Below are 22,521 nucleotides of genomic sequence, written 5' to 3'. Positions count from 1 at the left end.
TTCTTCTTTTTTCCTGCCCCTCCCTCCTTCCCTCCCTTCCTCCCTCTCTTCCTCCCTCCCTCCCTCCCTCCCTCCTTCCCTCCCTTCCCTTTCTAAGACAGGTCTCACTATGCAGACCCACCCAGCTGTAATGCTGCTTTGAAATGGCTGTGCTATCTGACTGGATCACAAATGGGAAAGCACTTTTGGAATAGCAGGGACAGGGGAAAACTAGTTTTAACTGGATCACTACCTCTACTTCAACTGTGGCCTTATTTAAATACAGTTCTTTTATTGCTATGGGTGTGTGGTTGTTATTGTTGGACTGGTATTGGGTGTGTTAATGGACTGTGAATTCTGGGAAGTTTTCCTTATTCCTTCTCCCCCTCCCATCCACTCTCCCCCCCCCACCCCCCACCCCCACACCTCCAGGTGCTTAGAGACCTTTCCTTCTGTATTGTCCTCAGAGGGAGCCTGTGTCTTTGAGTTCCCAGCCCATGGTGGGCAGGGGGGCAGTGTTTGTTCATGTGCCACTTTTGTTCATTTGCATGGCTTTTTTTTTACTCAAGTAGGTCACCTTTAGCATTGTCTCCTGCTCCTGCCTTCAGGGTGTCTGGCCTTGCTGGTCACAGTCCAGCACACAGAACGCTACGTTACTCTATTTGCCTCCGTTACCCTCAAATGTGACTACACCACCTCTGCCCAGCTCCAGGACGTGGTTGTGACATGGCGCTTCAAGTCCTTCTGCAAGGACCCCATCTTTGACTACTTCTCTGCCTGTGAGTAACCCCTTCTTGTTCTGCTCATGGTCTCAGGTGTCTGTGGGCTGTCATGGGGCCTAGGGCCCGTTACAGATCACTAATCGTCATCATAGAAGAACCTGCTGGGCCGCTGTCCCTTTATTTTTCAGATAAACAGAACCCAGGTTGCACAACGAGTTGTTCAAGGGCAAATGTTAGTTTGTTTATCCCGTGTTGTCCTAAAACAATTTCAGACAGCTCAGACATAAAAGACCTAGTATGTCCCTCCTATATATTCCTCATACAGACCAGCTCTGAGCCCTGTGGGACCTCAAGTCAGCGGCCATTGTTTGGAAGACCCCCAGCTTGCTGTCACACTTTGGATAGTGGAGAGGCCTCTGCCTCTAGACAGCCTTTGTATAACAGTGACAGACAGCATCTCCTTCACTTTCAGTAAGACTGCCCCAGTTCTTATCATGATGCTCATTTCTAGCCTCTTTCCGGGCATCAGAGGAACCTGGAGCCTCACAGTCAGCCCGGGGCGATCAGACCTATAGAGAGGATGAGGGTACAAACAAGCAGGCAGCCTGCTTGGGGGAAGAAAGTGGGCGTCTCAGGTGAAGCAAAGGAAGGAAGGCATGGCTGTGGTTCCTATATAGCTCAAGCTTTACAGTAGGACCGGACAGAACCCCAAAAATCTCACCGAGTCTCTCCACTTAGTCTGATGTTGGCTCCAAAGGAAGCTTTCCAAATTGGGGCGTTGATTCTTCTGAGACACTTGGGTTAAGGGGGAAGTATTAGTCACCTGGTTGATTTAACAGCTTTGAGTTCTCTGCTGTGAAGGTTAGGCGAGTGAACCCCCATGGGAACAGAAGCTGAGGGTGGGCATTTTGTAAATAATGCAGACAGGCTTTGGAAACCTGGCGGTCCAGGGGCGTGGAGACTTATTGATGATTCCCGCGGTCAGCCAGAGCCTGCTAGCTCAAAACCTACTACCGACTCGCAGAATCTGAATGCTGAGTGACTTGGTTCTCTCTTCTCAGCATACCAGGCCGCTTTGTCCCTGGGCCAGGACCCTTCCAATGACTGTAGTGACAATCAGAGGGAAGTTCGCATCGTGGTCCAGCGGCGCGGGCAGAGTGAGCCGGTGCTGGGGGTGGATTACCGGCAGCGCAAGATCACCATCCAGAACCGTGAGTAGGGTGGAGGAGGCAGGGGAACTAGGGTTTTAGGAGGATGCAGACACTGGCCTGGCAGGCTGAGTCAGCAAGGGATTCCCCTGATCTTCTGGGGCTCAATGACTGAATTGGTCACTGTGTTGTTTAAAGCAAGTGCCGGATTCTTAGAATGTGTTCCACCATCTAAACCCACTTCCCTGGAACTTGGTCTGTGGATGAGAGGATGTTCTGCAGCCTTGGTTAAAGGTCAGGGTGTCGCTGGTTCCTTTGTTTCTTGAAATTCAGGCTAAAATACAGATCTGGCTCCTTTGATACAATTTTAGAAATTGTTCTCACCCCCCTCTCCTCTCTCTCTCTCTCTCTCTCTCTCTCTCTCTCTCTCTCTCTCTCTCTCTCACACACACACACACACACACACACACACACCGGGTCCCTGCGGTCCCCTCGGTCCCCTCGGCCACTCTTCATGCCTGTACCAACGAGAGCTGAAGGGCAAGTGCCTCAGCTTGAGACCTCTGCATCCCTCGGTAGAGGAAACAGCACTGGCTTGGGCACAAGCCTGGGTGAGAGTCGAAGTGCTTTTACTCTCAAGCTGATCTACCAGCAGCAAGCCGGCCATTTTCTCTGCCTTTTCTCTCTTCTGAGAGAGAGAGAGAGAGAGAGAGAGAGAGAGAGAGAGAGAGAGACATAGGATGGGGCCCTCCCCACACTGCGGTAAATATGAAATGCAGGCACAGTCTGGGAGCTGGGTCTAAAGCAGGTCCTTTCTTTGTACCTGACACACAGGAAGCAGGCCCCCCCCCCCCGCCCCCTGGCTGGATTCAGATGTGGTGACTGTTCTGCACTTACAGGGAAACATGAAATTGAGCAAGTACCTTCAGGTTTTGGTTTGCCTCCGTTTCTCTTAACTGAGACTGGTTAAAGAGCCCGTCTCACAGAGAATTGTGACATGGTGTGTGAAAATCACTTATTGGACAGTCAGCGTGGAGTGATGCTACATTATCTAGTCAGGGTGTTTTTCTATACATAAGATGGGCCAGTGCCCCTCACTCCTAGCCAGCCAGCCCAGATTACTATGACGCTATAGAGACAGAACTCAGAGACTATTGCACTGAGCTTTATATACTGTGCAAAAAAAGTATTTGTGGGGATGTAGAAATGGCTCAGCAGTTAAGAACACTAGCTATTCTTTCAGAGGACCCAGGTTCAATTCAATATATAGTGGCTCACAACAGTCTGTAGCTCTATTTCCAGGGGATCTGATTTACTGGCCATTAGGCATACAAGTGGTACACTCACATATGTAGCAAAACACACATATACACACACAGAAATACACACACACACACACATATATAAACACAAAATCAAAAATTTTAAAGAAAAATATTTGTAGGGCTAGAGAGTTCACTCAGTAGCTAACAGAACTCATTTTGTTAACCAGAGAACACAAATTCAGTTCCTAGCACCCACTTCAGACAGATCACAACCACTTATATATAACTCCAGTTCCGTGGGGTCCAATGACCTCTTCTGGTCTCTGCTGCATTGCATTCACATACACAAACACACCTTCCTGTGAATCCATTTGCACATACACACACACTCAAATAAAAATAACAAAAATAAATATTAAAAAATATTTGCTGATTGTAAGGGAAAAAACACAGTAGGCTACTTGTGGTGCCCAAACAATATAGGGAATTAGTGAATATTTTATGACCATTTAAAGGGCCAGTTTAACCATTGCTTCTAATTTTGTAACACTTAAGTATCATTTCACACTCATCCTCTGGTTTCCACAAGGTAGCCCTTGAATTTCTAGCTCAGGGACCATCTTCATTTCTCTTAGTGTCTGTGTGCATCCTTAAAGACTTTGATGGCTGTATTTCCTCAGAATTGGCTCTGATGTGACCCCCAGGATCACATCTTTAATTAGCAAGCCTCCTGAAGGGTGAGAACTCCCCGTGGAGAATCTGGAGGACATCTCTGCTCTTGTGTATATCTAGTTGTATGTGGTACCGCTCACTACCCGCCCTCCTGACCACTTTTGGATCACACCCAATCTTGTTCTCTCTCTCCTAAGGGAAAGTAGTATTTTTCCTTGGATTTTATTTCTACTTCCAGGCTCATCCTGACTTCCCAGAATCCTTATTTTTCTGACACTTTCGTGTCTGAGTTTCTACCTTCCAAATAAAGTCACGGGTCGTCCAAATTCCTAACATATCTGAATAGCCTTGCCACACTGACATTTCTCGGAAACTCTTTATGACTCCGGAGATTGTTGGGTCAGATTGGCAGTGCTCACTGAGCGCAGTCTTCATAGTACCTGGTGGAGGGTTAAGCTTGTCCATGGGGAAAGTGGTGGGTTTGGACAGTCATGGGGACAAGAGCGTCTCAAGGACTGACGTAAAGGAGAAGGAAACAGAAGTCAAGCTCGGTCCCAGTCTTGCGTGACCTCACGTTTTTGTTTCAGTTCCTCTGAAGATATTTCTTGACAAACAGACAATAATGAGTTGCAGAGATGCCCACCAACTGTGCAAGAGCAAATCCATGGTGCTGAGGCCTGATCTCTACTTTCTGAGATAAACTGGCAAGCCATGTCTTTGAGGATCTGACTGGCATTTAAACCTGCCAGGAGAGGGGCTGGCTCCTTTCCAAGTCTCCCACAGAGTTTAACTTAACAATTTGAGTCATCGGGCCTTAGTGAACATTGATCAAATTTGCTCACATTGAAAGTATATGTTAAACATTGGTTGATCTTATTTGGGTAGCAAGTACTCATGGGAATGCTGACTCTTTCCCTGGGTAACACTCTGAAAATACTGGGCAGGATTCCTGTGCTCATTCAAGTTTGAAGCTGTCCCTTAGAATACTAGAGCAACATGATCATCTTGGAATGGCAGGGGGTTCAGGCTGTGGAGTTTTCCAGCCATTTTGGAGAAGATAGCAAGGCTCAGTGTTGAAGAACATCAATCTGTGGCATGCTCATGGGAGTGAATCCACCTGTGCTGAACACTGTTGCATGTTGTTGGTAGCCTCTCTGTCCTCATTTTCCTTATCTGAAATATAGCTAAATAATCATACACTCTTCTCAATGGGTATTACATCTGATAGCAGTTAAGCAGAAACCAGAAATATTAGTGGTTTGTTTTGATCCCATGTATAAATCGGAAACATACAGTCCAGACCTAGGTTGGTGGCGCTATTCCATTAAATCCTCAAGGGCCAAGTTCATTTCAGCTCGCCCAGACTGTCATCTTCTTTCTAGGTGCCTTGGTTCTTTTTTATTTCCTTCTAAAATAAAATGCCTGTGGGTAATTGCAAAGAAAAGAAATCTGCAATGAAAAGAGACTTATTTATCTCATCACGTTGGTTGCTGAAAGTCTTAGAGTAGATGGTACCATTGGTTTGGTCCCATAAAGGCTCATGGCTGGATGACCACCATGATAACATCATCGTAGAAATTCTTACAAGAAGCAGAGTTCATGTGGGGATTACAGGAGACCAAAGAGCACAAAGGATCCTTCTTCTTCTGTTACAACCTCTTCTGTTGTTAACTTACTGGGGGCTGTGTGTGTGTGTGTGTGTGTGTGTGTGTGTGCCATAAGAATGACTTTTATCTCTGCTCAGAGTAGTACAACCAAGTGACCTAATTACTGTTCTACTTTCTATTTTTTAAAGAATCCACTACATTCCAACAAGGCCAAAGGGAACTGTGGAGTCAGCTCAAGACACCCCAAGACCAAGTGCTCAGCACAAAGAAGATGTATTTTCCCCAGAAGGACAAAGGGCAGGGATAAGGGACAAAGACAGGTGGTAGAGGAAGATGGAGACAGGGAAGGGAACAATGAATAGGGGAGAAAGGGGGTAAAGGAGAGGGGGAAGAGTATTTGTTTCCCAGGGACAAAGGACTGTCTCTGGATAGAGAGGAGACAGACGTGACCCATAGGTAAATGGACATTTATAAACAATAGGAAAACCTGTATTTTAATTGGACAAATTGATTAGGTGAGCCAAAGGGGACTTTTATTAAAAAAAAGATTTATTTATTTATTTTATGTATGTGAGTACATTATAGCTGTCTTCAGACACCAGAAGAGGACATCAGATCCCATTACAGATGGTTGCAAGCCACTATGTGGTTTCTGGGAATTGAACTCTGGTCCTCTGGAAGAGCAGTCAGTGCTCTTAACTACCGAGTCATCCATCTAGCCCAAAGGGGGCTTTTGATTGATGGGCTTCAATACTCTGATAGCTGGCCCTAGGTAGTCAGCCTCAGGATGAGGAAGTGACCAAATAAGGGAATGGACCTTGGTGGCTAGCTTCAAGATTGCAAGCTAATGGTTTTTAGTGAGTCAGAGGGAATGGGGAGAAGGGCAAGGCCTGTCATGTTTGTGCCCTGGCTAGAGTTCCTTCAGAGATCACACTGAGGTCTGAGCTTCCTACACATGAAACACACACTCAAAGTGTATCCAATCCCTAGCACCCAGGGAACAAAGTGAAAGAGATGAAGAAAAGGAAGGGAGTTCACATGCCATTTTTAGGACTCTTCCTGCTGAGTCACGTGGAAGAGAAGATGAGAAATACTGACTTTATTCTACATGGTCTCTGTTTTAGTCTATTTTATTCTCTGTTATAATAGGGCTCCTGAGACCAGGTAATTATAATCAATTGAAATGCACTAGCTTATGTTTCTAGAAGTCTGGTGAGGGTCTTATGGCAAAACCATTACATAGCAATAGAAGAGAGGGCAAGAGGGGACAACACCTATCATTTCTGTTTGTGCTTGTTTTATTGAGATAAGGTCTCACTATGTAGCTCTGGCTGTCCTGGAACTTGCTATGCACATGGGTAGACCAGGCTGATGTGGAACTTACAGAGATTCACCTGCCTCTGCCTCCCAAGTACTGGGATTAAAGATGTGAACCACCACTCCTAGCTATACTTACAATTTTAAATTTCTCTCTCTCTCTCTCTCTCTCTCTCTCTCTCTCTCTCTCTCTCTCTCTTCTCTCTCTCTCTAATGCACACAGACACACACACACACACAGAGAGAGAGAGAGAAAGAGAGAGAGAGAGAGAGAGAGAGAGAGATTTTGATTTAACTTCCAGGAGTCCCTTAATATTGATAAAATCACAATTTCATTTTAGAATGAGTTTGAAAGGGAACAAGCATTTATTTACTTAAACTATAGCAGTTGTAGGCACAGCCAATGATTCTATGATCCCAGGAAAAGGGAACATCATCAGTGGGAGACAATTGGAATTCTCTACCTCACCCACATATAGGGATATATGGTGGGGATTAAATGAGACATGTATTTAGATCCTGTCAACTGATAGTGGGGTTCAATGGGGAGTTCTTTCATCATCTCCATCTTTAAGAACAAGGGAAGGTGTAAGGAAGGATCTTGGACCTCTTTCTCATCTACCACAGGCCTTCTTAGAAAGTAGAATTCTGAGGTCCTGAAGCTACCACGCCCTGATAACTGGCACTTTCCCCTTCTGTCCTACACAGGAGCAGATCTTGTGATTAATGAAGTGATGTGGTGGGATCATGGAGTGTACTATTGCACCATCGAGGCGCCAGGAGACACGTCAGGAGACCCAGACAAGGAGGTGAAGCTCATTGTCCTACGTAAGTGCTGCTGCAGTTTTCCTGGGACAGCTATCAATATATATTGCCTGCAAAAGTATCCACTAGTAGCAGCAAGACCAGAAACAAACAAATCTGTGCTACTGTCATTGGACTGGGAGCCTCTGATTGATCCCTTACTAGAGCTAAATTTTTTTTTTTGACAGTATGTCACTTGAACTTAAAATCTAGGTCAATGGCTAGAGTCTGTGAATCGAACAACTCTTTCACAGGGATCATCTAAGACCTTTGGAGAACACAGATATTTACATTATGATTTATAACAGTAGTAAAATTACAGTTATGTAGCAGCAGTGAAAATAATTTTGTGGTTGGGGGTCAGCACACTATGAGAAACTGTATAAAAGTGTCATAGCTTGAGAAGGTTGAGAACCACTGGTCTAGAGTGTTGGAGTAGAGACATCCCTCTGAGGATTTAGTTCCGCCCCTTTTGGCTTCTCTCCATGGCAGATTGGCTGACAGTGATTTTCATCATCCTTGGAGCCCTCCTTCTCCTGCTGCTGATTGGTGTGTGCTGGTGCCAGTGTTGTCCGCAGTATTGCTGCTGCTACATCCGCTGCCCCTGCTGTCCTACCCGCTGTTGCTGCCCCGAGGAAGGTGAGAGAACAGAGTGGCAGTAGGTTGGTCCTGATGGTGCACATGCCCTTTACCCCAAGCATCTCAGGTTAGTTCCTGGCTCTTCTGGGATCTCCTCTATGCCTTTTCCTTTACAGGCTCAGAAGACTTGAGCTGTACCTGTAAATGATGCTCAAGAATGCTCTAAATTCACAAGGAAGGTGGCCAATAACAGGGTTTCTACCTATAAAAATCTCTCTCTCTCTCTCTCTCTCTCTCTCTCTCTCTCTCTCTCTCTCTCTCTCTTTTGTAAACAGACGGAGTTGGATCATCTGTTTTAAATGAAAGTTAAACTCAACTCTTCTCTCCCAGGTCAGAAGTGGAATAGAAAATTCCAGCACTCTAACTGTGCTTGGTCTTTTGGGAAACCTGTATCCATCCCAAAGCTCTCTAGAGACCCCAGCCACCAGTCATCTATGACTGGAAGACACTCATCATTCTTGAGGGCCTAAGAAATACAAAATACAATTTTAGGAACGTATTTCAGAAACTAGGGACAAGGACAGAATATTTATCTTATTCTGTTACAATTTCACAACACTACTTAGAGATGGGATGAAACGAACAGGGCAATAGGAAAGGCATTGAAGCATTAGTTCTCAAACTGCAACTCACACTGGAATCACGTGGAGGACTTGGTCAGAATTAACTACCGCCCGCCCCCCCCCCCAGCTTCTCAGCCAATGGGTCTTGGGGAGCAGGGCCTAGGAATGTGTATTTCTTAGGCATTCTCAGGTGCTGTGAATCTAGTGGTAGGGAAGAGGAAAAGGGACAGAAGATCTGGCTCTTAGTATGAACTTTTTGTGAACTAAAATTTCACCCTTTAAAAGAAACTTTGGATCAGCAAAATGGCTTAATGGATAAAGTACTTGCTATTAAGCCTGACAACCTGAGTTCCATCCCTGAAACCCACAGGGTAGAAAAAAGAGAACATGAATACACACACACACACACACACACACACACACACACACACACGTGAATAAACGTATAATAATACGGTAGGTAATATACCCTAACATTTAAAGCTGCTAGAATAGATGCTGAAAGCAAAAGAATTAAAGGGGTGTTCTATAAAGTTCTTTCCTTAGTAACTAGATGGGAGTCAAATCAGTGGTATAACTGGAAGTTTTTTCTTTCAACGTATTTGTTTTAAGTAACATTTCCTTTTCCTGATGATGTAAAATATCATGTGGTAGAACATTTGAGAAATAAAAAAAAATAGTCTAAGCCAAGTCCCCAGAGACTCCATGGTCCATGTGGAGGAAGAAAATCTGAAAGGAAAGCATGACAACTACTCATGATGACAGACACCCAACTTAATCTGTGATGTCAAGGTCAGTGGTCTGAATCTGGTTTCAGGCCTGTGCTCAAAGATTGCCTTGTGTTTACAGGAAAAGAGAAATAACTTTCATTGCATGTCCCTTGTCTCCACTTCCCCACTGACTCCTCACCTCAGTCACCAAAGGCATATGTCATCACCACTTCATGGGCCAGGTCAGAGCAGTCCCAGAGCTCAAAGGAGCTGTCATCGCACAGCGTTAAGCCTCTGTCCTGTGTCTGTGTGTCCCAAGTGGGGACTGCCACAGCCTCTCTAGGTTAGCTGAGGTGATATAAACTCTGTGAAGAGGAGGAAATAGTAGAGGGCTCAACATGAGTCTAAGGAGTTTCCTACCTTTCAGGGGCCTTCCTGGAGAAGCCGCTGTCATGTAAGCTGATATGTGAGCTGAGATAAATCCTCACTGGAAGACTCCTTAGAACACAGGGCACTCACATCAGGCAGAATTGGGGCAAAGCTAGCAGGGACGATGGATGCATTCCATCAGTGAGCCGAGAAGCAAAGGTTTGGTTTCTACAGTTTGCTCTTTTACTAGAGCTGATGAAAATGAAGGACAGCTGGCCATAAGTTAAGGTCCTTGGACTTGATCAGATAAGTTCACTTTTTAACTTTCCTGACAAATTTGGGGAGAAGATGAATTGTGGTGAGGGGCAGGAAATGGTTACGGAGAGATCTCTGAATAGGAGAAATAGTCTGATGTTGGTTTTGTTTGTGTTTTGTTTTGGTTTGACCAAGACAGCCCCAATAAGGTTTTTAAGCAAAGAACCGGGATAGAATAACTGGAAGCCCCACTTACGAAGTTGGGTGACCCTGGATGAGTGTCTTTACCCTTAGAGGCAGCACTCAGTCTCTACCAAGAAAGAGCTAGCCTTAAAAAGGAAAGAGACAAAACTGTAGGCAGCCTGACCTCTGAAGAGAGAGGTCACTGCATGTGGAGGAGTCAGTGTGAGGGAACACACAGCCTGCCATGGTTTCTGCAAATCAAAGCATAAAGTCGGTGACATAGCTCAGTGGCTTTCAGGAGAGCCCTGAATTCTATCTCAGTATCATTAACAAATAAATATGCCAGAGGTAGAAGGAAGCCTTTGGAAGGATGTCACAGATCTTGAACATCTGCCACAGTCCATGTCCGCAGCCAGTTCTCGCCTTCCTGAGCTGTAACAGGAAGTTAGAGAGAACAATGAATTGGTGCTAACTTTTAGTAGATCCAGATTATCCACCAAGTATTGGTAAACAACCTTCATAGGGCTGAAAGATAAAAGTTTCTGGGACTGAGCCTATTTTTTTTTCTACAAGAACTAAAGAAACTTCTCTTGTCTCTGAGTTACTGGCCTCCTGTCCCCCAGAGAATCTCAATATATAGCAGGAGAGAGTGAGGACTGGAGAAAGATTGCTCCAGTTACTCAGACCTTGCTGATCTAGAACTATAGCTGCTGGCTTCCTGTGTGCTTGGTTCCTGCCCTCGTCAAAGCAGAAGTAACCCACTAGATGCCCAAGGGGACCTGAGCAATGTGGAGTGGGGGGAAGGGGGGAAGGCATGCTCAATGAAATGTTCCCCCAAAGAAAGCCCATCTGAGGAGGATTATCTGAAGTCCCATTGCTTGGCCAGGGCCAGAATGTCTGCCTCTGCTAGTGGTTTCCTGAGGCTAAGATGGCAAGAGTTCAGAGGGGGTTTGGCGTTCCCAAAGCTGCTAAGGTGTTGGCGATGTGACTGGCCAGTGAGAAAAGGCAAAGGGTGGAGAGGCCATGGGGTAAGAGGAGGGTAAAGATCATGCCGGCTTCTGTGACAGCAGAGAGGTGGGGGTAAGGAATGGTAACCAGTCATGGGCAAGGGAAGTTGGACAGTCTCCAGGGACCCTGGGGGAGAAGTATAGGTTTCAGAAGCAGATGAAATGTGATTTCTGGCCCTAGTAGAAGCTTTAAACATTATACCCTGGCTTTTCCCTCAGAGACAAAGACTCCGTATATGTGTGTTTCTCCTGGAGCTAACACGGAAGAAACAAGTTATCATGATAAAAACTGAGGGTCTCTACTGACTCACCTGTTGGACATTCCATGGGTTTTGCTTCATTTAACAACAGCAACTCTGCAAAAGATCTGTCTAGCCCAGAGACCCTGAAAACTCGCACAGTTAGAATAGCCTGGGTGGTTGAAGTCCATCTGGCCTTCTGAACCTTTGCTTAAAGAAGTCTATTCCTGGCGGCCTCATTTCTCTGAATTGTCTTGAATCCTCAAGTAGCCAGCTCCAAGCTGACAGAAAAAGCATCTGCATTTGCTATAGGATGTTGGGTTGGAATACAACTTCTGTGATCTCAACTTCCTCTATTTCCCACATCACAAGGCCTGGTGGCTCCAGCCTTTAATCTTAGTTTTCAGGGGCTGATGCTGTAAGATCATTAAGTTTGATGCCAGCCTGGACTATAGAATAAGATTCTGTTTCAAAACACAGAGAAGAGCTGGGTGAGGAGAGAAGGATTAGCGTGCTATGCCGTTGGTGGCCAGTAGAGGGGGCTGATAAGTCCCTGCTCCTGTCTCCTTGGTGACCGGAGTGCAGTGGGTTGGTATTAAGGTGTGGCAGCTCTAGGAGCTCCTTCCGATTTCTTCCAGGCAGGCATGTGACTCATTAATGGGGCTGGAGCCCTGGACACTTCTGGGGACTCTGTGGCAACCACTTCCTGTTGTGTTAGAAGATGGCCTGTCAGTGGCCTCAGGAGACACTGTGTAGCTGAGAACAGAATACCCACTGCATTCTGCCCTGTTCTTCTGGGCAGAGCCCCGCCATTTTACAGCAAACCCTGAAGTCGGTGAGACTACCCGGGTGGAAGCCTGTCACCGTTTGTGTAGCAAGCAAGCTTCTGCTCCACGCATGGAGAGGCAGAGCTTTTGGGAGTCAAATGGTACTTAGCCACAATCACCTCAAAATGGAAACTCAGGAACAAGAACAAAATTTCAATTGCATTCACTGCAGGTTGTGTGCGTAAGAACAGCTGCACCCAGGGGACAGAAATGACATTGCATAGACCCTTCGTGCTGCTGCTTTTTTTCCCACCGTCCTCTCAGGAAGGGGCTATTTCCCTTCTATTTGCCTGGTCCACCCCTAACTGGGGGAAACCCTTGCAGCTAGTGAAGGAGAAGAGTAGAAAGGATTCGCTACAACTCACTTCAGCTTTGTGTGTCCCTGGCCTCGTCCCAGGAGTTTTCCCCCACCCAGGGCTGGTGTTCCAGCGAGATATCTGCTTAAGGGACACAGAGTGCATGGTCTTGTTCTTCCCTTCTGAACAGATGGCCCTGTGCTTGCCCTGCAGACTCAAGAGCTGCCAGGCTGCTTCATAACCTCCTCTAAGCCTTTACTATGTGGGGTATTTCTGTGTGACCTCAAGTTTGATTGACTGCCTATGCCCTTTGGGTGACGTGGAGAGCCAAGTAACACGGGGACATGTTTTGAGGCTAGAAAGTTGGATTTTTAAAAGTAAACTTTCCTGGGGTGTGAGAGATGTAGTCTTTAATAAGGAAATTCACTCCCAGCCCCTTGCTAAAGACACAGCCCCTAAATTCTTGTTTCCGTGCAAGATAGATAAGAACGGGCTCCAAGGCGAGAAGCAGGAAGCACAGACCAAGTAGGAGGTGTGGGACTCCCGCTGGCTAAGGGTCTGCGTTTCTCCTTGTTCCCCTGCAGCCCTGGCCCGCCACCGCTACATGAAGCAGGTTCAGGCCCTAGGTCCTCAGATGATGGAAAAACCCCTGTACTGGGGGGCGGACAGGAGCTCCCAAGTTTCATCTTATGCAATGAACCCGCTGCTGCAGCGAGGTAAACTTTGCCAGAGAGTCATGGGAAGGGGAGGGCAGAGGGTGCGGTCTGCGGAGAAGCATGCACACTAATGGGGTGTCTTTCGATGGAGGGTGGGAGGGAGTGGAATCCTGCTTACTAACGTGACATTTTGACGCCCTGGTTCCTAGGAGGGTATTTGGGACCAGCAGTTCAGTGTACTCCATCCTTATTTCCATTCAGATCTGTCCTTACGGTCCAGCCTTCCACAGATGCCAATGACCCAGATGGCTGCTCACCCTCCGGTGGCCAATGGTGTCCTGGAATATTTGGAGAAAGAATTACGGAACCTCAACCCAGCCCAGCCTCTGCCTCCGGATCTCAGAGCCAAATCTGGCCACCCTTGCAGCATGCTGTCCTCCCTGGGTTCTGCAGAGGTTGTGGAACGCAGAGTCATCCAACTGCCTCCACTGATCAGAGACCCATTGTCCTCCAGGACCAGCAACTCTTCACACCAGCAGCGGCTCAACCCTGTTCCTTCCAGACAGAGGCAGCGCTATCACTCTGATTTCCTCCGAGAGCTCCAGGACAGGGGGATGAGACCCTGGGCCCCGGGGAGAGGGGAGCTGGATCCCCACTGGAGTGGGAGACACCACCGCTCTAGGCCCAGCGAGTCTTCCATGCCCTGGTCAGACTGGGACAGCCTGAGCGAATGTCCGTCATCCAGTGAGGCTCCCTGGTCCCCCAGACGACCAGAGCCCCGGGAAGGCGCCCAGAGACGTGGGAGACGCAGGCATCGCAGCTACTCCCCTCCCCTCCCCTCTGGCCCTAGTTCTTGGAGCTCTGAAGAGGAGAAAGAGTCGCTGCCCAGGAACTGGGGTGCCCAGCGAAGTCACCATCGCCGCCGTCGCCGCTCACAGTCTCCAAACTGGCCTGAGGAGAAGCCACCCAGCTACCGGTCACTGGATGTGACTCCAGGCAAGAACAACATGAAAAAAGGGAATGTGGAGAGGCGCTTGGTGAGCTTGGGGCATCCTGTGGAGGGTCGGGCATGATGAGCGAGGCTTCTCAGCTTGTGGCTGACACAGGCCCAGCAGAGTTTTCCTAGTTCTGCATAACTAACTGTCCCGGCAGGCTGAGGTACTTACTGCCTTTTCTTAGAATGAAAGGGCCAAGTCAGTGCAGGGTGCAGAAGAGGCCCAGAGCTTTCAAAGGGTCTTTCTTCTCTGTCCCAATGTGACTTCAGCCATCTTCTCTGCTCTTGCATGCAGGTCAGGTAGGTTCTGCTGGTATGCAGGGAAAGAACTAAGGCTCAGAATGACTAAGCACCCCGTGGTGGGGCGCTGGACCTCGGGTCCCACAGCTGCAGCCCTGGATCTTGACTTGGCAACCTTTTGTTCTCACAGGCCAGGTTAGAAACAGGCAGGAGGAGCTGTGAATGTTGAAGTGAGCAGCAGTCGTGCTGTGTGTGAGGATGAGGTCTTCCTGGTTTTCCTGGGAAGGCTCATAAGACGATGAGAACTGACCCTGGCATCCCACTTATGAGTAAAACTTTAGAGTGCTGTGAACATTGAAGGTGCCAGTCATTATTTAGCACTCTAAAGGGGAAACACAGGAGGGTACATGCCTACAGTGCCCCTGCCTCCCTCTTCCTTCCTTCCTTCCTTCCTTCCTTCCTTCCTTCCTTCCTTCCTTCCTTCCTTCTTCTTTGTTTCTCTTTTTTAGAAGTATATAATTTTTAATCTAGGTGTGGTGGTACAGTCTGTAATGCCAGCACTCAGGAGGCTGAGGCAGGAGAACTGCCCCAAGTTCAAGGCCAGCCTGGTCTACTGTATCAGACGCTCTCTCAGAAGTGCCATGACTTTAAGGAACCATTTGATAATTAACTCACCCAAGTGACAGCCTATACTTTATAAAAGTACTCCAGTACTGTTCAAAAGTAAACCAACTACTTACTCAGAAGCACCTTACAGGCTACTCGTGACCATACCCTTTTCCTCATTTTCTTCTGCTAAGAGACAGTTAGGTCTCAGGAAGCTCTGAGGGAAGCCCCAGAGGATGGGCATCATTAAGAACAGCAGTCTCCTGTGGGGTTTGAAGGACACAATTATCAGTATGTATGTATGTATGTATGTATGTATGTATGTATGTATGTATGTGCCTGTCTATCTTAAACACATGTGTGCAAAGGAGCGAGCCCCTGGGGATGGGGTGATAACTGAGACGGAACAGTGGATGGGGAAGACAGTGCATCCCAGAAGGAAGGGGTGCTTCTGAAATCATCAGTGGCAACCGTGTCACTTTCTCACAAGTGTCTCAAGGACTGAGCTCATCAAGCTGTCATGAGAATGGCCTGAGGTAAAGGGCTGTGCACATTCTGCATGTGTTCTGTACGCCGCACAGCAGCCCTGCACTGTAAGGTCCATTTAAGTTAAAGATTTGTGTGCCAGTAGCCCTCTGCCCTGGCCAGTTCCTCATGCGTCCCTTTGACTGTCTCCACAGAAGCTTAAGGAGTGACCTCATTCACACATTCAGTTGTTTCTCTGTGAGGTGCCCAGTTGAATGAATCCTTTAAAAAGGCATGGAGCCCGACAGAGCTGGGATGCTTGGGAGTCACTGTCGCATGGTGACCTTTCTCATGTAGTGACTAAATATGCTTCTTCTTTTTAGTAGAAGAAAAATCAAGTTTTTGCCTCCAACACCTGAGTCCCATTTTCCTTTAAGTTACCTTTTTCCTTTTCTTTATTTTCCTCCAGTTAAAGTATGTAGCCCTTCTAAGCCTTAGGATCTAAGGGAAGGGTACAAGACATGCTCTAGATGACAAAGCTAGTCCAGACTCGCTTAGTCCTCACCAAGCTCGGAAAGGTTAAATAACAAGGGCGAGGCACACAACAATAGAAAAAGAACATAGCCCTCTGGTTCTCAGGTCTTCTCGGTAACCCACCGCTTCCTCAGACAGACCGCAACCACTGAGGTGCACAGTACTTTCTAGTGACTATGGCTTCCTAAGTTTTTACAAGCATCAGTACTTTTATTTTTTTTAATCATCAAGATGTGCACAAGAAGTCATTCTACTGCCATTTTCATTTATAAAGTTGTCTTTGAGAAGCAAAGATCTTGTCTAAAATAATTTTAAAACCCCCCATTGACTGGGGTCTGAGTCTGGTTTCTAGATATGTCACTGAATTGCATTAATCCTTTTTATATTCTGGCACTGTCCATAGGACCAGGACAAAGGCTTGATCTTGCAGATTCGTTCATTTTAAGGGTGTAGCTTGTTACCTGTATAGCTTTACTGTTATGAAGAGTCTCCGTGATGGTGGTGACTACTTCCTGTACAGGATTCTGAAGGCATTGCCATTTTCAACACTGTGCAGAGTTAGACCACTAGGTGGTGACTTGTGACTGCGTGTCACTTGTGGTTTCTCTGGTCCTTTCATTAAAAGAACATGTTACTGTTAAATCAGGCTTTATCAGCAACAGATTTACCATAACTTTTAAATAAAATAGTCCATTAAAATACTTCATCAAATACTCAGAGAAATAGGACACAAACTAAGTATTTTTAGGCTCACATGGAGCCTTCTCAAGGGTAAAGCTTATTAAATATACACAAGCAAGTGCTTCTGTGCATACAACTGCCTGGTAAGCCAACATAGGTGAGATGCTCTCTCTGCATGGTGCCCAGAGAAATACACACCTTATGCTGTCTTGTGGGAGTACCTGATCAGCTGACGTGGGGTGAGCTCTCACTTTTTAGAGGCCGTTCACTCAGTCAAATTGAAGCAGGAACTTCAAGCTTTCTCCTCCAGAGGCTTTAGGCTGAATGATCCCTGTATTTCTGAAGTCCTCCTTCACACACACACATTCTCTCTCTTTCTAATCTTTCCCTGATAGAATGAGTTCCAAGACACTCTGCATCTTCAAAACTTGGCCCATAGGCAACTCTTCTAGTGAGGAGAAGTCCATAGTGTTTATCTCTGGGCTAACCTGTAGTGAATAGCAGATATTATATTTTTTTTGCCTTAAATTTTTTATTAATAAAAAATGTTGTATTTGGATCTGCTGTCTTCTACTCTGAGCATCCCTTGATCATGCCAAGGCTCCTGAACAGAGTCCCTTTGTCTCTTCTCATTGTTGTCTTCTGTTGCAGAGAGCATTTACTCCAGAGTCCTTTGATTAGAAACCTTGGCCCTTCACACTTACTTTCCTGATAATAAGAAACACATTTTTTTTTGAAGCAGCATGATGCACATACCTACCCAATATCTTTAGGACTGTTCATTACAGGAAAGGTGCCTTCCCTTCTCAAGTGAGATAGGGATGCTCTCATTCCTGAACTCCAGCTGTAGATTTTCAGAAACATAATCAAATGATCCCCCCTCCCCCGACATGCATGGACAGGTCCGGGAAACATATCAAATGAGAAAAACAACAACAACAAAACTCAAACAGACCCACAAATAAGAAGAATTCTTTGAAGTTTGTTTGGGAAAAATGTGAAAAATAACTCTAAAGGAATACTGAAGTATGAAGCTAATGAAAGGGGTGGAGAGGGATGGTTCAGCGTGTAGCCAGGAACAGAGCTGTCTTCGTGGTAAGTAGAGATGAACTGGGACGTGGAAAGAAAGCAGGCCCTTTCTTCAGTCTACTGAAGACTTGGCGTTATTACAAAAACAACAATGATAGGCAGAGCAAATAAGATTAGAAACTTTCAGAAATAGTGTTGGAGGAAGGCCATTGAGAGGAAAAAGAATGGCCTCTTGAAAGGTCAAGACAGAAATACCGCAGCTACCACATAGTGGGTTAGACCAGCTCACCTTGGGAATTGAGTATGTGGGCTGTAGATTGAGCTGAATGTAGTTTTTGTGTTCTTGTTCCTCAGGAGAGAGAGAGCTCCCATAGTGGACGGAGTGTGGTCATTTAGTCTCCAGGCACCATACTGCTTCTTGGATCCCAATGTCCTCAGCATTATCAAGATTTCCAGCTGCCTTGGGAGGGACACTGTATATCTGTGTCTCACAGTTTGGGTATAGATTCTAAGAATCAAATGGAAGAGTTTTCAAAACAGGTGTTTGTGGGATTAATAGCAAGCTTTCCCCCGTTCATGACCTCTGTCTATTACATAACCTCTTACTTGTAAGGGATCCCAGCTAGGACAGGATCCCTCGGGAACACAATAGCCCAAAGTATTCAAGTAGGTCATGGAGCTTGGGACCAAGAAATTCTCAAAATGACAGTTCAGGAATCTTTAAGAAGAAATCAAACATGTTACAGGAACAGGAAACCTATGGAATATTATGGGCAAATTCCCATTGGAACTCCCTGTCCTCTCTTGATCTTCCTGAGGATTTCTCCACATTGAGCATCCCCACCTGTGGTCCTGAGCATTCCTGAGTTTCCAGTCCAAGCAAGCAAGCAAGTGCAAAAATTCTACAGCTCTGTGACTCAGGCTGTGCAATGCAACTCTGGAAAGCCACAGGGAAGCAAGCAGCTGTTCACCAACCATATTCTTGTTTCTTTTTTCTTTCTTTGTGCCCCTTTCCCGTACATTTAATTTATTTTCTTATGTATAATAATATAATAATGCTAAAATCACTTTAAATACTTTCAAGCACCATACAGTATAAACAAGAAAATTAATGTAATGGCCTGAAGATGCCATTTCAAATAAATATCTGCTTTTCTACACTGAGTTTCTACTTCTATTCATTGATTCAAGCTTATCTTCCAGTAAAGCTCAGAGAAGGATCAGGACAGGCTGGGTAGTTCCAAAACCTACCCTTCTCCAGGACTGCTAACCTTTCAGGGTTTCCATGTCCCAAGTGTTAGCATCTAGGTGGGTTTTGCCATGTACAGAGTTCCAGGAGGAAAGAACTAAACCTTTCCTGTGTGTAATATGGGTACCACTGCTTCCCATGTTCTATATAGCTGCTTCACAGATGTATTTATGATTGATGGCTTTCTCTGAGTAGACTGGAAGGAGATGGTTCCAACAATATTGATATTGTGCAACAACAGCAATATCTCTATCTGTACGGTCACGACGTCAATTTAGAGTTAATTGTATTAACCCATCTATTTTTCTCCATAATTAAAAGTGAAAAAAGTTGGTTAAATTCCTGTGTTTGGCAGAGATTATTTTCAGAATTTTTGAAATCTGAACTTAAATTAGGAAACAGAAAAAAATAGCTAATGTAGATGTAAAAATGAGTAGTTTGTGCTATTCTGATATGGAAAATACCATACCATACAGCATAGGCCCACTGTTCAGCTTATCTCTTAGCAAAGTGTGTGTGTGTGTGTGTGTGTGTGTGTGTGTGTATTAGATTCTTCTTTTATACAACACATCTCAATCATAATTTTCCCTTCCTCTACTCCTCCTCCCACACTCCCCTCTTCCCGGAATCCACTCCCTTTCGATTTCCCATCAGAAAAAGGCAGGTCTTCAAGAGACAACAACAACACAGGGCAAAATAAAATACAATAAGCCAAGGCAAAAACAGCCCTCACACTGAAGCTGGATAAGGCAGCCTAACGGGAAGAAAAGAGTCCCAAGAGCAGGCAAAAGAGTCAGAGACACACCTGCTCCCACAGTTAGGAGTCCCACGAAAACACCAAGCTAATAAACTCAACATATACACAAAGGGCCTGGTAAAGACCCACACAGGCCCCATGCTCACCACTTCAGTCTCTGTGAGATCGTATGAACCCTGATTAGTTGTTTCAGTGGACCATGTCCTCCTGGTATTCTCCATCCCCCTGACTTCTAAAATCCTTCAGCCCCCTGTCTGCAGAATTTCCTGAGCTCTGGGGTGAGGGAAACAGTAGAGACCTCCTATTTGTACTTTTTCCACATAATGTATGGCTGTGGGTCTCTGGATTTGCTCCCATCTGATGCCAGAGGAAGTCTCTCTGATGACAACTGAACAATGCACTGATCTATGAGTACAACAGTATATCATTAGGAATCATTTCATTGACTTTTTTTTTTCCTTGACCAGTCATTTTTGATTCTACCCTAGGTCTCTGGGCTAACCAGTCTCCAGTTTCTGGCCATCCCAATTTCTGGCCTGGGATCCCTCAAGTTAAATCAGGCATTGGTTGGCCATCTGTACTGGCTGGTTTTGTGTGTCAACTTGACACAGGCTGGAGTTATCACAGAGAAAGGGGTTTCAGTTGGGGAAGTGCCTCCATGAGATCCAACTGTGAAGCATTTTCTCAATTAGTGATCAAGGGGGGAGGGCCCCTTGTGGGTGGTACCGTCCCTGGGCTGGTAATCTTGGGTTCTCTAAGAAAGCAGGCTGAGCAAGCCAAGGGAAGCCAGCCAGTAAGGAACATCTTTCCATGGCCTCTGCATCAGCTCCTGTTTCCTAACATGCTTGAGTTCCAGTCCTGACTTCCTTGTGATGAACAGCAATGCACAAATATAAGCTGAATAAACCCTTTCCTCCCCAACTTGCTTCTTGGTCATGATGTTTGTGCAGGAATAGAATCCCTGACTAAGACACCATCCCTATAAGTTCTGTTGCTACCATTGTCCTAGCATATCTTTCAGGCAAAACAGAATGTTGGTCAATGGTTCTATGGCTGAGTTGCTACCAGGTTTCTCTTTCCATAGCCTGCAGAGTACCTTCTCAAACCAAAAAGATTGGCCAATAACCAATCCCACAACTAGATGCCTTACCTACCTGTAAAAGATGGCCAGTTGAGACTTTGTATCCTCATTACTAGTTCTCTAGGATCATCCTCATAAATTCCAGGAAGTTTCCACTGCACTAGGGTTCCACACTATTCATACCCACCACCATTCTAGCCATAATTCCCTGAATTCTCTCCCTCCATTCTTCACCTGATCCCTCCTGCTCCTGTCCCTATCAACCCCCAGTATATCCATAAAATATATTCTATTTCCCTTTCCCAGGGATATATATGTAACCCCCCCTAGACCCTGTTCTTTAGCAACCACTTTGGGTCTACAGATTAAAGCTTGGTTATAATTTACTTAATGGCTAATAGCCACTTACAAGTAAATAAATACCATATTTATCTTTCTGGGCTACCTCACTTGGGATGATTGGTTTTCTAGTTCTATCCATTTGCCTGCATTTTCCCACCATTATCCAGTAGAATTCATCCCCAAGATACAGAGATGGTTCAATATATGAAAATCAGTAAATGTAATCCAGCCCATAAGCACAGTGAAAGAAGAAAACCTACATGTTCATCCTATTAGATATAGAAAAAGCCTGTGACAAAATCCAACGACCCCTCATGATAAACATCCTGGAGAAAGTGAGGATATAAGGGATATACCTAAACATAATAAAGACAATTTACAGCAAGCCTGTAGCCAACATCAAATTAAACAAAGAAAAACTCAATGCAATTCCACTATAATCAGGAACAAGACAAGATTGTGCACTATTTACATATCTATTCAATATTGTAATTGAAATCTTAGCTAGAGCAATATAACCACTGAAAAAAATTAAGGGGATACAAATTGGAAAGGAAAAGTCAAAGCATCTCTATTTGAAGAGGCTATTATAGTATATGTAATTGACCCCACAGATGATAAAAACCTTCAGTGATGTGGCTGGATACAAAATTAAGTCCAAACATTACTATCCCTCATATATACAAGCAATAAACAGGCTGAGAAAGAAATCAGGGAAACAACACCTTTCACAAAAGTCTCAAATAATATAAAATATCTTACTGTAACTCTAACCAAGCAAGTGAAAGACCAATCTGACAAGAAATTAAAGTCTTTAAAGAGAAAAATTGAAGAAAATATCAGAATATGGAAAGACCTCCAATGCTCATGGATGGGTAAGATTTATAGCAAAATATTCATCCTACCAAAAACAATCTACAAATTCAATACAATCCCCATCAAAATTACAACACAATTCTTTATAGACCTGGAAAGGAAATTCTCAACTTCATATGGAAAAACAAAAGACCCAGGATCACTAAAAAAAAAAAAAAAAAAATCGTGAACAATAAAAGAACTGTTGGAGGTATCTTCATCCCTGATTTTCAAATTTTATAAATCTTGGAAATGCCATGAGACAAAACTCTAAATGCTACTAGAAGAGTGAGGAGCAGGTCTGAGAACCTAGGCCTGGAGGATTAGTATAGAGTTCGTGTATCTTCATCTCCCAGTCAACAGAAGGTAGCCAAATCATTGATTCTTCCCCATGGGCCTGGTGGAGTTACTATGACAAACTCAACAGGAC

General features: G+C 45.2%; 1 protein-coding gene across 2 annotated transcripts in view; it reads left to right on the top strand.

The window, feature by feature from the left end:
* The window catches only part of Ildr1 (immunoglobulin like domain containing receptor 1), a 35,988-nt gene extending 13,787 nt beyond the window's left edge, over positions 1-22,201 (top strand). Inside the window, exons 2-8 of one of the 2 annotated variants that reach the window (XM_052158788.1) lie at positions 588-758; positions 1,763-1,912; positions 7,419-7,538; positions 8,007-8,153; positions 13,187-13,318; positions 13,520-14,295; positions 18,162-22,200. In XM_052158788.1, the coding sequence (XP_052014748.1) occupies positions 588-758; positions 1,763-1,912; positions 7,419-7,538; positions 8,007-8,153; positions 13,187-13,318; positions 13,520-14,295; positions 18,162-18,203 (1,538 nt within the window). In that variant the 3' untranslated portion in view covers positions 18,204-22,200. Of the gene's footprint in view, positions 1-587; positions 759-1,762; positions 1,913-7,418; positions 7,539-8,006; positions 8,154-13,186; positions 13,319-13,519; positions 14,296-18,161 lie in introns of both variants that reach the window. The other variant, XM_052158789.1, reaches the window with a different exon arrangement.
* The last annotated feature ends 320 nt before the right edge of the window (positions 22,202-22,521 follow it).

The sequence above is a fragment of the Apodemus sylvaticus genome, chromosome 15 (assembly GCF_947179515.1).
Source record: "Apodemus sylvaticus chromosome 15, mApoSyl1.1, whole genome shotgun sequence".
NCBI classification, from domain to species: domain Eukaryota; kingdom Metazoa; phylum Chordata; class Mammalia; order Rodentia; family Muridae; genus Apodemus; species Apodemus sylvaticus.
The sequence above is the reverse complement of the archived record's forward strand: the minus strand, read 5'-3'. Positions and strand labels throughout refer to the sequence as shown.